Raw genomic sequence first — 12,235 nt, forward strand, 5'->3', positions numbered from 1 at the left:
ATGTGTTTTTTTTTTTTTTTTGCTGTTCTGGCAGCATAGGGGCTTCCTAAATGCGACATGCCCTCCAAAAACCATTTCAGCAAAATTCGCTTTTCAAAAGCCAAATGTGAATCCTTCTCTTCTGAGCATTGTAGTGCGCCAGCAGAGCACTTGACGTCCACAAATGGGGTATTTCCATGATCATAAGAGATGGGGTTACAAATTTTGGGGGGCATTTTGTCCTATTAACCCTTGTAAAAATTTTACATTTGATTTTTTTTTTCCACTAAAATGCTGGTTTTTCCTCATTTACACATCCAACTTTAACGAAAAGTCGTCAAACACCTGTGGGGTGTTAAGGCTCACTGGACCCCTTGTTACGTGCCTTTAGGGGTGTAGTTTCCAAAATAGTATGCCATGTTTTTTTTTTTTTTTTTTTTTTTTTTTGCTGTTCTGGCACCATAGGGGTTTCCTAAATGTGACATGCCCCCCAAAAACCATTTCAGAAAAACTCCACTCTCCAAAATCCCACTGTCGCTCCTTCCCTTCTGAGCCCTCTACTGCACCCACCGAACACTTGACATACACATATGAGGTATTTCCTTACGCAAGAGAAATTGGGTTACACATTTTAGATTTAAGATTTAGAATTTTCTCCTTCAATTTGCTGCTATTCCTGTGAAAACCTAAAGGGTTAACAAACCTTTTGAATGTCATTTTGAATACTTTGAGGGGTGCAGTTTTTATAATGGGGTCATTTATGGGGTATTTCTAATATGAAGGCCCTTCCAATCCACTTCAAACCTGAACTGGTCCCTGAAAAATTTTGATTTTGAAATTTTGTGAAAAATATGAAAATTGCTGCTATACTTTGAAGCCCTCTGATGTCTTCCAAAAGTAAAAACTTGTCAACTTTATGATGAAAATATAAAGTAGACATATTGTATATTTGAATCAATATATAATTTATTTGGAATATCCATTTTCCTTATTAGCAGAGAGCTTCACATTTTGGAATTTTTCACCAAGAAATTATGCAAGTATCGACAAAATTTACCACGAACATAAAGTAGAATATGTCACGAAAAAACAATCTCGGAATCAGAATGAAAGGTAAAAGCATCCCAGGGTTATTAATACATGAAGTGACAGTGGTCAGATGTGCAAAAAATGGCCGTGTCCTACACTGAAAATTAGCTGGGTCCTTAAGGGGCTGATAGCACTAAGGGGGGTTAAATTAGAAAATGAGGGAACTAATAGGCCCATTCCATAGAATTGTATTGAGGGGGCATTACTGTGACGTCATGAGCCTCAGCCCCACATCACCAGTCATCCGGACCGGATGTCTGGGGTGCAGCAGTCGAGATCGCGGGGGTCCCCAGCAGCTGGACCCCCCCAATGAGACATCTTATCCCCTATACTTTGGATAGGGGATACGATTTCTAGGGGCGGAGTACTGGTCCTGCAGGACTCCTGCTAATGGGAACTGCGTTCCTGCTGTGGCAAAAGTGCAGGAACTCCGTTCCCATGAGTTCCTGCAGGACTTGAGCCCTGCCCCTTACCCCCCTCCCTTCAGCTTGTAACCCCCTTACCCAGCATTTTCCAACGTGAGTGCCTCCAGCTGTTGCAAACATACAACTACCAACCTGCCCAGAAAGCCTTTGGCTATCCAGGTTTCCTAGGAGTTGTAGTTTTGCAACAGCTGGGGCCCCTGGGATGGGAAACACTGTCCTCCTGTTTTCCAAACAGTGTCTCCAGCTGTTGCAAAACTACAACTCCTAGCTGGGTGTTGTGGTTTTGCAACAGCTGGAGATACACTCTTTGGTAAACACTGAGATAAGGGATAACAAGCTGACATGGTACACAAAAAAAATTAAATACATTTCCTTTTTCCGATTCCTAAACAACAGGGGGCGCAGGCTCCTCTAAGAGAACACTGCAGCAGCTTGATTATCTCTCCTGTACTTGGTGCGATGCAGGAGTTCGCACGCTAGGTGGCGCCTGAGCACAATCTTGTAATAACACTCTTCCTTCAATTTGTACCACATCGCGCTCCGTAGCTGCCAGACCAGCAGAAATGGCGACTTCCCGTGATGTCCACGTAGAAATCTGTCATCAGGAAATAGTGAAATATGATCTGGAGATCAAAGCGCTGATCCAGGTACATTAAGGGGTTTAGTCTCCCGGGTGTCAGCTGTCACTCTGAGCTCTTCATATGATCCTATACAGCAGTGTTTTCCAACCTGTGTGCCTCCAGCTGTTGCCAAACTACAACTCCCAGCATGCCCGGACAGCCTTTGGCTGTCCGGGCATGCTGGGAGTTGTAGTTTGGCAACAGCTGGAGGCACACTGGTTGGAAAACGCTACTGTATAGCCTCCTGGCCATAGGATTCAATCCCTGTAAATGAATGGACGTTGTCATTAGAGTGTATTGTCCCCCAGTGATCTTTACTTACTATAAGTGATCAGGGGTCTGTGCTTTCAGATTGCTGGACATTTTCTCCCGCCATCTCTTAGTTATCTTGGGTGACAACCAAAAACACTGTCATTATGCTTGTCACCCATCTATTCTGGACTCCTGAAAGGCAGATCCCAGTTATATATCTATGGCTGATCGGGTGTGCCCACTGTGGATAAGGTGGATGAAGGAACCGCTAACAACTAGCTACAGGACAGTGTTTCTCAACCGGGGTGCCTCCAGCTGTTGCAAAAACTACAAATGTCAGCCTTTGGCTGTCTGCGCAAATGCTGGGAGTTGTAGTTTTGTAGAAACAGCTGGAGGCATCCCTGGTTGGGAAACAGTGCTCCAGAACATTGGGAGATGTCCGTGTAATGCTTCATATCTCCTGTAGGGATGCTGTGGGGGAAATGAGCAGCTATAGGGAGCCACAGCTGCTCTTACATTGAGGGTCTATTCACACGTACAGTATTCTGTGCAGGTTTTAAAATATGCGCAAAATACTGTACGTGTGAATACACCACGAAGGGGTTCACCTACTCTCACTGCCGCCATTGAGGAGAAAGTCAGGTGGAGATTTAGCAACCACTGAAAGTCTACTTCACACACCAAAAAATGTTTTTTATTTAGTTTTTTTACATGAGCACCGTGTTGATTTCTGCTTCAAAAACCACGTAGATTTACAAACAATGGGGGAGATTTATCAAACTGTGTGAGAGAGAAAAGTGGAGGGATTTTCCCACAGCAGCCAATCACAGCTCAGCTAAGGAGCTCTGGTAAAGTGAAAGCTGAGCTGTGATTGGTTGCTGTGGGGAAATCACTCCACTTTTTCTCTCACACAATTTGATAAATCTCCCCCAATATATTTAATATTAATATAGTTTTTCTCTCCCAAAAGAAGTGATATGTCACTTCTTCTACGTGGTTCTTAAGCTCTTAAAGGAGTACTATGGCGCTTTTATTTATTTCTTTTTATTAACCCTCTGTTCCCGGGCTGCAAAGTGATACATAACAAACTTTAACTCACCTGCCTACGTTCCCCCGTTGCTCCGATATCGGTGTCCCGTTCTCCGGTCCCTGTCTTCTTCCGGTGAGTCATGCTGCTCTCAGTGTATCACCGGCCGCAGCAATGTTTCGCTGTTGCTGGTGACTCACCGACCCACAGGAAGTGGAAGAAGACAGGGACTGGAGAACAGGACACCAATATCGGAGCAATGGGCGAACGTAGGTCGATGAGGTAACGTTTGTTTTGTTTCTGCAGCCCGGAAACGGAGGGATAATAAAAAGAAAAAAATCGCCGTAGTACTCCTTTAATGGAATCAGAGGGAGCTGAAATGAAAACTGCACCAGAAAACCACATGGGGTTACTTTACACTGCACATTCCGTGCGAAATTAACCTCAATTCTGGGCGGGCGCGGATACGCTGACTGAATTCAGCAAAGACATTTCTCACTGAATATCCATAGTGTGCATGGCCCTTACTGTGGGAAACGAGGTGGCAGTACCCTGCCGGTGTCGTCTTATCATTGTGGAGGGACACCCCTGGTCACATGACATAATCACGTACACCAGGACCCTGCAGCCTGCTCACTGTATACAACAGAACATTGCATTGTTACAGGTGAAGGGAATGGGAAAACATTTCAGGATGCGGTGCAGTTCAAAATGGAGGTAAGACCAGGAGGGGAGAAGTGCGAGCGCGTCATAGCTCAGTGAACTGCCTGTAATCTATGGGAACGGAAGTCACGGAAAGCAAAAATATCTGTAGCTTATTTGTCTGCTAAGTGAACATATCCTAACAGTAGTTTCCACGGACGATTTCTCTCTGTAAGAAAAAGGTGTACCTATCTTAGGGTGCATGCACACCACGTTTTTGCAATACAGTTCCTGTATCAGGTTTTTGATAAAAAACAGATTCCTCAAAACCTGACTAAACTGTATGAAAACGTTTTTACAAATTTTAACCCGTATACGGTTTGAAAAGTGATGTCCGGTTGCATCCGATTTTTAAGAAGAAAAAAAAACTTATATGTTTTTAACTTTTCACTCCATTATGAATAAAGTTCCACTTGTTTGATTGAAATTCCAAGAAAAAACTGTGCAAAGTCAAAAACCGTATGGTGAAAACCGTATGGAACCGTACGCACATATAGGTCTGTATGGTTCCCATTGACTCCCATGTTTAATAAAAAAAAAAACGTGTACGTTTCAATAAGGTTTTTCACCCGGACCAAAAACAGTGGTAGGCTAAGGTTTTGGGTACGAGAAAAAAAAACTGACAAAATTGTACAGGATGCAAAACGGACACAACCTGATGCATCTTTTGGCATACGGATTTCAATGGAGAGTCAATGCATATGGTTTTCAATACAGTTCCGTACGGTTTTCAAATTGAAAATGTATACGGGAACTGTATTGCAAAAACGTGGTGTGAACCCGGCCTTACAAAAAGAATGTAGATTAGACACGGGGGTGGGCATCAGGAATCCCGGTAAGACTTTACCTTTTATCTCCAGCATTGTACATTGTGTTATGACAGCGCATCTCTACTTACACTTCAGTTGTAGTTCGATTGAGATTCTGACCCTTCTGATTCTATTGATAGGATATTCGGGAATGTCCAGGTCCGATCAGTACACTGAATGATCTCAATGCACAAGTGAAGGACAAGTTCCGCCTGCTGAGGTTAAGAATTCAGGTAAGATGCCAATGGGTTATAGATTAATATATATATATATATATATATATATATATATATACATATATATATATATATATATATATATATATTTTTTTTTTTAAAATCTAATCGAACCCCAAACTGAGCTGGGGAATAGTAGTATGATTTGTATCTGTCAGGACTGGGACACCCCGGTGATAAGCTGAACCACCCAATCATGATTTACTGTCTGGTTGTTAGGGATACATAAGTGAGGAAGCAGCAGCATTGACGTCAGCCTACTCCTGGAGTGCTGCCCGTGCATAAAGCCTGCCATCCGTATGTTTACATGAACAGTCTCTGCTGCGTATTTTATGCTGCTGATTTTCTTCCTTTTGACTTGAATGGGTAGAAAAATGAGCAGCAGAAAATATGTAGCAGAGACTGTTCATGTGATTGTACCCTAACACAAAGTAGTTAAAGAAGTGCTCTGCCCCTAGACATGTTATCCCCTATCCGAAGGATAGGGGATAAGATGTCTGATCGCTGGGGTTCCACCGCTGAGGACCCCCGCGATCTCCCTGTTGCACGCAGCATTCGTTTAGAGCATTGGGTTCACTGCTCGAGGCTCATGACCTCACGGCCACACCCCCTCAATGCAAGTCTATGGGAGGGGGTGTGACGCCCATCATGCCCCCTCCCATAGACTTGCATTGAGGGGGCTTGACTGTGATGTCACAAGCCTCTGCCCCGCATCGCCAGTCATCCGGCATGGAGCGAAGTTCGCTCCGTGCACCGGATGTCTCGGGTGCCGCAGCTGAGATCACGGGGTCCCCAGACCTCCGCGATCAGACATCTTATCCCCTATCCTTTAAACGGATAGCCTAAATATTCTCCATGTCCCCCAACCCTCTACTTGCTGAATATATAGCGGTATATCCAATATTTTTGATAAACGACTATTTAATTGTATTCTTTAGTTATCTTTAGATTTATTTCTCGGTTTGTATATTTCCTTTCAGGATCTGGAGCAGATGGCAAAGGAACAGGATAAGGAGTCTGACAAGCAAGCATTGTTAAAGGAGATGGACTGTCACAAGAAGCAGATGCTCAGGTGTGTTTGCTTAGGTTTAAGTGGTGGTAAGGAGTATCTGCTTCACTCCAGAGGTTCTTTATAGTCAATTGACTAGTGACTAGCGGTAACAAAATGGGCAATAACTGTGCTGGGTACAGCTGCTACCCCTTTTTGCCAGTCGGACGTACTGCTGTGGCCCTGATGCCGATATTTGGATACAATATGTACAGAATGTAGTGTGGCCTCCACTGCATCTCTGCAGAAGCTGTTCCCCAGCTTTCCCATAATGGTGAATTTCAAAATTACGAGACTGACTTGTAACTCATTAAAGGGATTGTCCAGGAAAATAGAACAAATGCTTTCTTCCAGAAACAACACCACACCTGTCTTTAGACTTTGGGTTTCTATTCCAGCATAGAAAAAAGAACAGGAGAAGGCGCTATCTGGTGCTGTTACCTATATGCAAATAAAAGATGTATGATGGGGATAGGTAAAGGTGCTCACGCTGCATACACAACACTCTTATAGACATAGGTATCTTTATCCAAGAGCTGGGAGCCGCTGTCTTCTAATACCAGGTCTGTGTGGGTTGGTTTTGAACTCTAAGATGCAGAGCTGGGAACTCGGCAGAACTCCTTAAGTCAGGGGTTCTCATCCAGGGGTAAGCCAAGGGTTATGTGGGGGTACGGCAATTTGCTGACAAATACCGGCCATGCATTGGGCAGTATTTGTCAGCACAGAGCGGGGATTGGATGCCGTAGTCGCCGCGGCAGCTCACTATATTGTACTGCATCCGTGGCCACTTTACGTGAGCTGCAGTGGCTGCCAGGCCTGAGGTGTGATGTCCCTGATGTTGCGTGGAGGTGCCGGCACAGAGCAGAAGGACGTCACCCGTCAGTGCGGCCCTCTGACTTCAGCTGAACGGGATAGACACAGGCCTGGTAAGCATGTTAAACTAAGTGTAACACTGCAGTGTGGGAGGGTGTTATTGTATGTATCTCATAATGACAAAAGGGGATTAAGATGGAGAGGGAATAATGGCAGAAGGGGATTAAGATGGGGGGTAATGACCAAAGGGGATTAAGATGGAGGGGGGAATAATGGCAGAAGGGGATTAAGATGGAGGGGGGGGATAATGGCAGAGGGGATCAGAGGGAGGGGGGGAATAATGACACAAGGGGATTAATACGGAGGGGGGGTAATCATTATCTGATTATGGCAAAAGGGGATCAGAGGGAGGGGGGGGGATAATGGCAAAAGGGGATCGGAGGGGGGAATAATGGCACAAGGGGATTAAGATGGAGGAGGGTAATCATTATCTGATTATGGCAAAAGGGGATCAGAGGGAGGGGGGGATAATGGCAAAAGGGGATTAATATGGAGGGGGGGGGGGTAATCATTATCCGATTATGGCAAAAGAGGATCAGAGGTGGGGCGGGGGGGGGGGGGGGAATTAGTGGCACAAGGGGTTTAAGTATCACATTAGATAGGTAAGCACACACCATTATGAAATTAAGTACTTTTGTGACTTATTTTGGCTGCGAGTACCCCGCGTGCGTAAATTCCGAGCGAGGGGTACACGCGGACATACGTTCAACCTTTGGGGGTAAAGTTGCGAAAAAGGTTTAGAACGATTGTCTTAAGGAATCGGCTATGGCAATGCAGCACTCACTAGCAGGTCAATGATCACGTAGGCAGTCATGATTTAAAGGGGTATTCCAGGCAAAACCTTTTTTTATATATATCAACTGACTCCGGAAAGTTAAACAGATTTGTAAATTACTTCTATTAAAAAATCTTAATCCTTCCAATAGTTATTAGCTTATGAAGTTTTCTGTCTAACTGCTCAATGATGATGTCACGTCCCGGGAGCTGTGCATGATGGGAGAATATCCCCATAGCAACTGCACAGCTCCCGGAACGTGAGTCATCAGAGAGCAGTTAGACAGAAAACAACAACTCAACTTCAGAAGCTAATAACTATTGGAAGGATTAAGATTTTTTAATAGAAGTAATTTACAAATCTAATATACAAGGAGAAGGTGAAAAAAGTCGGCAGACTCACCAAGGCTTCTTTTTTCAGGGTTGCTTCTTTATTAAATACTCACATACAAAACTTTGTGCGAAGGGGGGAGAGAGGATCACATGGAGGGGGGTATTCACTGTCTGGCGACAGAATCTGTTTCACTCGGTAGTCGAGCTTCCTCTGGCCATGATTTTTAGGAACACTGTGCTGCTTCTTATACAGGTGGGTAACCAGGTTCAATCACTTAGAACCTCCCATCTGTCTTGACGTCAGACTTCAAGGCATTGGCTTTATATCCAGCCCTATAACGCCTTTACTATGTCAACGTCATAAGAATCCAGCGTATAATAACATAAATAGAGGGAATGGGGAAAAAAAGTGCATTAAAAACTAAATACATTAAAAACAAGGTGCATAATCTATCTTATCATTCAGGCCTATGGGGCCTGTTGCTGATGTACGGATTATCCAGTGAGTTTCTCGCTGCAACAGTAAGCGATCTGTGTCTATCCCTGGTCTGGGTTTAACTCTCTCAATGCCGGAGAAAGTTAATACTTCAGGCTTCCCTTCGTGAACTTCCACCATATGGGATATAAAACGAGGAGCTCCCTTTAGTGTGCGAAGCGAATACATATGTTCCCTTATTCTCGCACAGAGCTGACGGATCGTTTTTCCAATATAGTGGTAGCCACAGGGGCAGAACATAACATAAACCACATATTTTGTTCGACAAGTTATTAGATCTGTGACAGTGTGTGTTATGGATCCCATGCGCATCGTTTTCAACTCAGCATTATATTTACAAAAGTTACATGTTCTACAAGCGTAATTCCCCTTTGGTGTCAATTGTTCTAGCCACTGTGTCTCTTTTTTAAGGGGCATTCTTCTACTTTTTTGCAGTATATCTCCTAACGATTTATTCTTTCTATATGAGATAAGCGGTTTTCGACTAGCTACTTCTTTCAGATCTGGGTCTCCTTCTATTATATGCCAGTTTCGTCTGACTGCCTGTTCTATAACTTGATTAAGTGGTGAATTTTGAAAAGTGAATGCAAAACGTTTATTAGTGGGTACTGATTCTTTTTCTTTTTTGGTGCTCAGAAGGGTTTTTCTCTGGCACTTATCTGCTCGTTTGCGACCTTCTTTTATTAGGGTCCTCGGATAGGACCGTTCCAACAGGCGTTTTTCTAGATCATCTGCCTGTTCCCCATAAATCTCATCCGATTCGTTGTTTCTTCGTAATCTTACAAATTGTCCGTAAGGGACACCCCTCTTCACTGAGTCTGGGTGAGAACTACCATAGTGGAGAAGGGTGTTCCTCGAAATAGGTTTCCTATAGCCTTCGCTGGTGAGCCTCTCTCCCTGAACCCTAAGTTTTAGGTCTAGGAACTCTAATGATGTTCCCCCATATTGCGAGGTGAAGGACATATTTACTGAATTAGTTGTATTTAGATATGTGACAAAATCGTAAAATTGTGCCTCTGAACCTGACCATGCTATAAGGATGTCATCCACATAACGCATGTATAATTTGATACAAGCGATATATGGATTCTTAGAAGAATAGACGATCTGGCTTTCCAAAACGGCCAAAAATATGTTTGCGTACGTGCAGGACACCGGGGTACCCATCGGGGTCCCGGTGTCCTGCCTGTACCACTGATCAGCAAACTTGAACGTGCTGTTCGATAGAAGGAAGGAAAGGGCTTCCTCTATGAACAGAATAAATTCGTTAGATTTGTTCGACCATCTTAAGAAGTCTTTTATAGCTCCTATGCCCGATTCTGACGGAATACGGGTATATAAGCTAACAACATCAATGGAGCATAAGCTCCAACCCGGTTCCCAAGTCATTGTTTGAATATTCTGTAAAAGATGGAGAGTGTCCTTAATGTAAGCTGGTATAGATGGAAGAAGTGGGGATAGTAACCATTCTAGATAGTGGGACAAGTATTCAGTTACAGACCCCACTCCCGAGACTATCGGACGTCCCGGGGGTGGGGTCTGCTCTTTATGTACTTTTGGGAGATGGTACCATGTTGCTGGTTTAGGTGACTCAGGTACTAATCGTTCTGCATTCTTTTTTGATAGCATCCCTTGCTCTACAAATTTGTGTAAAAGTGTAGTAAGACCTTTTAAAATTTTTGGTGTTGGGTCTGTTTTAAGGGGGGTGTAAGTAGACCTATCACTTAATTGCCTTTCGGCTTCTAGTGTATACATGGTCTTATACATTAATAAATTAAGGGAGCTCCTCGTTTTATATCCCATATGGTGGAAGTTCACGAAGGGAAGCCTGAAGTATTAACTTTCTCCGGCATTGAGAGAGTTAAACCCAGACCAGGGATAGACACAGATCGCTTACTGTTGCAGCGAGAAACTCACTGGATAATCCGTACATCAGCAACAGGCCCCATAGGCCTGAATGATAAGATAGATTATGCACCTTGTTTTTAATGTATTTAGTTTTTAATGCACTTTTTTTCCCCATTCCCTCTATTTATGTTATTATACGCTGGATTCTTATGACGTTGACATAGTAAAGGCGTTATAGGGCTGGATATAAAGCCAATGCCTTGAAGTCTGACGTCAAGACAGATGGGAGGTTCTAAGTGATTGAACCTGGTTACCCACCTGTATAAGAAGCAGCACAGTGTTCCTAAAAATCATGGCCAGAGGAAGCTCGACTACCGAGTGAAACAGATTCTGTCGCCAGACAGTGAATACCCCCCTCCATGTGATCCTCTCTCCCCCCTTCGCACAAAGTTTTGTATGTGAGTATTTAATAAAGAAGCAACCCTGAAAAAAGAAGCCTTGGTGAGTCTGCCGACTTTTTTCACCTTCTCCTTGTATATTGTATTTGACTCGTCTCACAAGTCAGAGCACTACCTTAGCTTCGGGGACTACTCCTATCCATCCTAGATCCAGGTCCTTTTCGGTGGTCAGCAGCAGTGCCGGACATTGATATCTCTGTTTTTCTGCCTAATTTACAAATCTGTTTAACTTTCCGGAGCCAGTTGATATATATATATAAAAAAAAAGTTTTGGCCTGGAATACCCCTTTAAAGAACAATTTTTTTTATCGTTATGGACGTCACGTTTCTAGAGGAAAATCCTCTCTTCATCAGGTCCTAATTACATTTACACTGTGCAAACACATATATCCAGGCAAATGTTGCACTGTATATATAAATATGCCTTTGTAAGAGTGTCTGCACTGTGTAATTGCCATAGCCGATGGAACTGAACTGCAATGCCACATGCAAACTGTTGATAAGAGTGGCACTGTTTCAGGAAGAAAGCAAATATGCTTCTCTAATCCTGGCTAACTGATACAAAAATCCCATTTCTACCAAAAAATTTTAAATCCCCACACCAAAACAAATGAAAATACGTATATAGGACAAAAAAATCTTGCATTGATGGGGCGCGGCCTGACCTCATGAGGGGGTGTGGCCGATCCCCGCAGCATGCGCACAGCGTTCGAACTAAATGCTCCAAACACAGCCGGAACACCTGCCAGTGGAGTACCCCTTTAAGGAAGACAATCCATTAAATATTATGCACATACATATGTAATATATGTATAAAATGTATAGACAAAAGACAAAGGGGGGCATTTATCGACCCTGAGGTTGGTACACTGTTTGTCTACACAGTTTTACAGATTTAAAACTGGTGTATGTGCGACAAATTTATCAACAAGTCACACGAACTTAAACCACAGGTGAAAAATCCCTTTAGTACACCACTTTGGGTAATGTGGTGTGAGGAGAGTCTGCTGAGCATTCCAAGGGAGCTGTAGAGAAGAGTTTATGCTACTAATCAGTGGTATCATTATATTATACTCCAAACTATAATGGCAAAGCTTTTTCCTCAAAGTAATAGTTCAGGACATCCCTCTACCCCAAGTGCTGCAGATGCTATGTTACTTTCCCCTATCTCAAAAGTACTCCTTTAAAGGGGTACTGAAAATTACTTATATTTAACAATCTTAATCCTTCCAGTACTTATCAGCTGCTGTATACTACAGAGGAAGT

The 12,235-nt window shown here is 43.4% G+C and overlaps 1 protein-coding gene across 1 annotated transcript in view; it reads left to right on the top strand.

Moving 5' to 3' along the window:
- The first annotated feature begins 2,017 nt into the window (after positions 1-2,017).
- BNIP1 (BCL2 interacting protein 1) overlaps positions 2,018-12,235 on the top strand; it is a 28,286-nt gene continuing 18,068 nt past the window's right edge. The window contains exons 1-3 of the mRNA XM_056574848.1: positions 2,018-2,140; positions 5,044-5,136; positions 6,120-6,211. Coding sequence (XP_056430823.1) covers positions 2,057-2,140; positions 5,044-5,136; positions 6,120-6,211 — 269 coding nt within the window. The 5' untranslated portion in view covers positions 2,018-2,056. The remainder of the gene's footprint in view (positions 2,141-5,043; positions 5,137-6,119; positions 6,212-12,235) is intronic.

Source organism: Hyla sarda, chromosome 4 (assembly GCF_029499605.1).
Source record: "Hyla sarda isolate aHylSar1 chromosome 4, aHylSar1.hap1, whole genome shotgun sequence".
Classification (NCBI taxonomy): Eukaryota; Metazoa; Chordata; class Amphibia; order Anura; family Hylidae; genus Hyla; species Hyla sarda.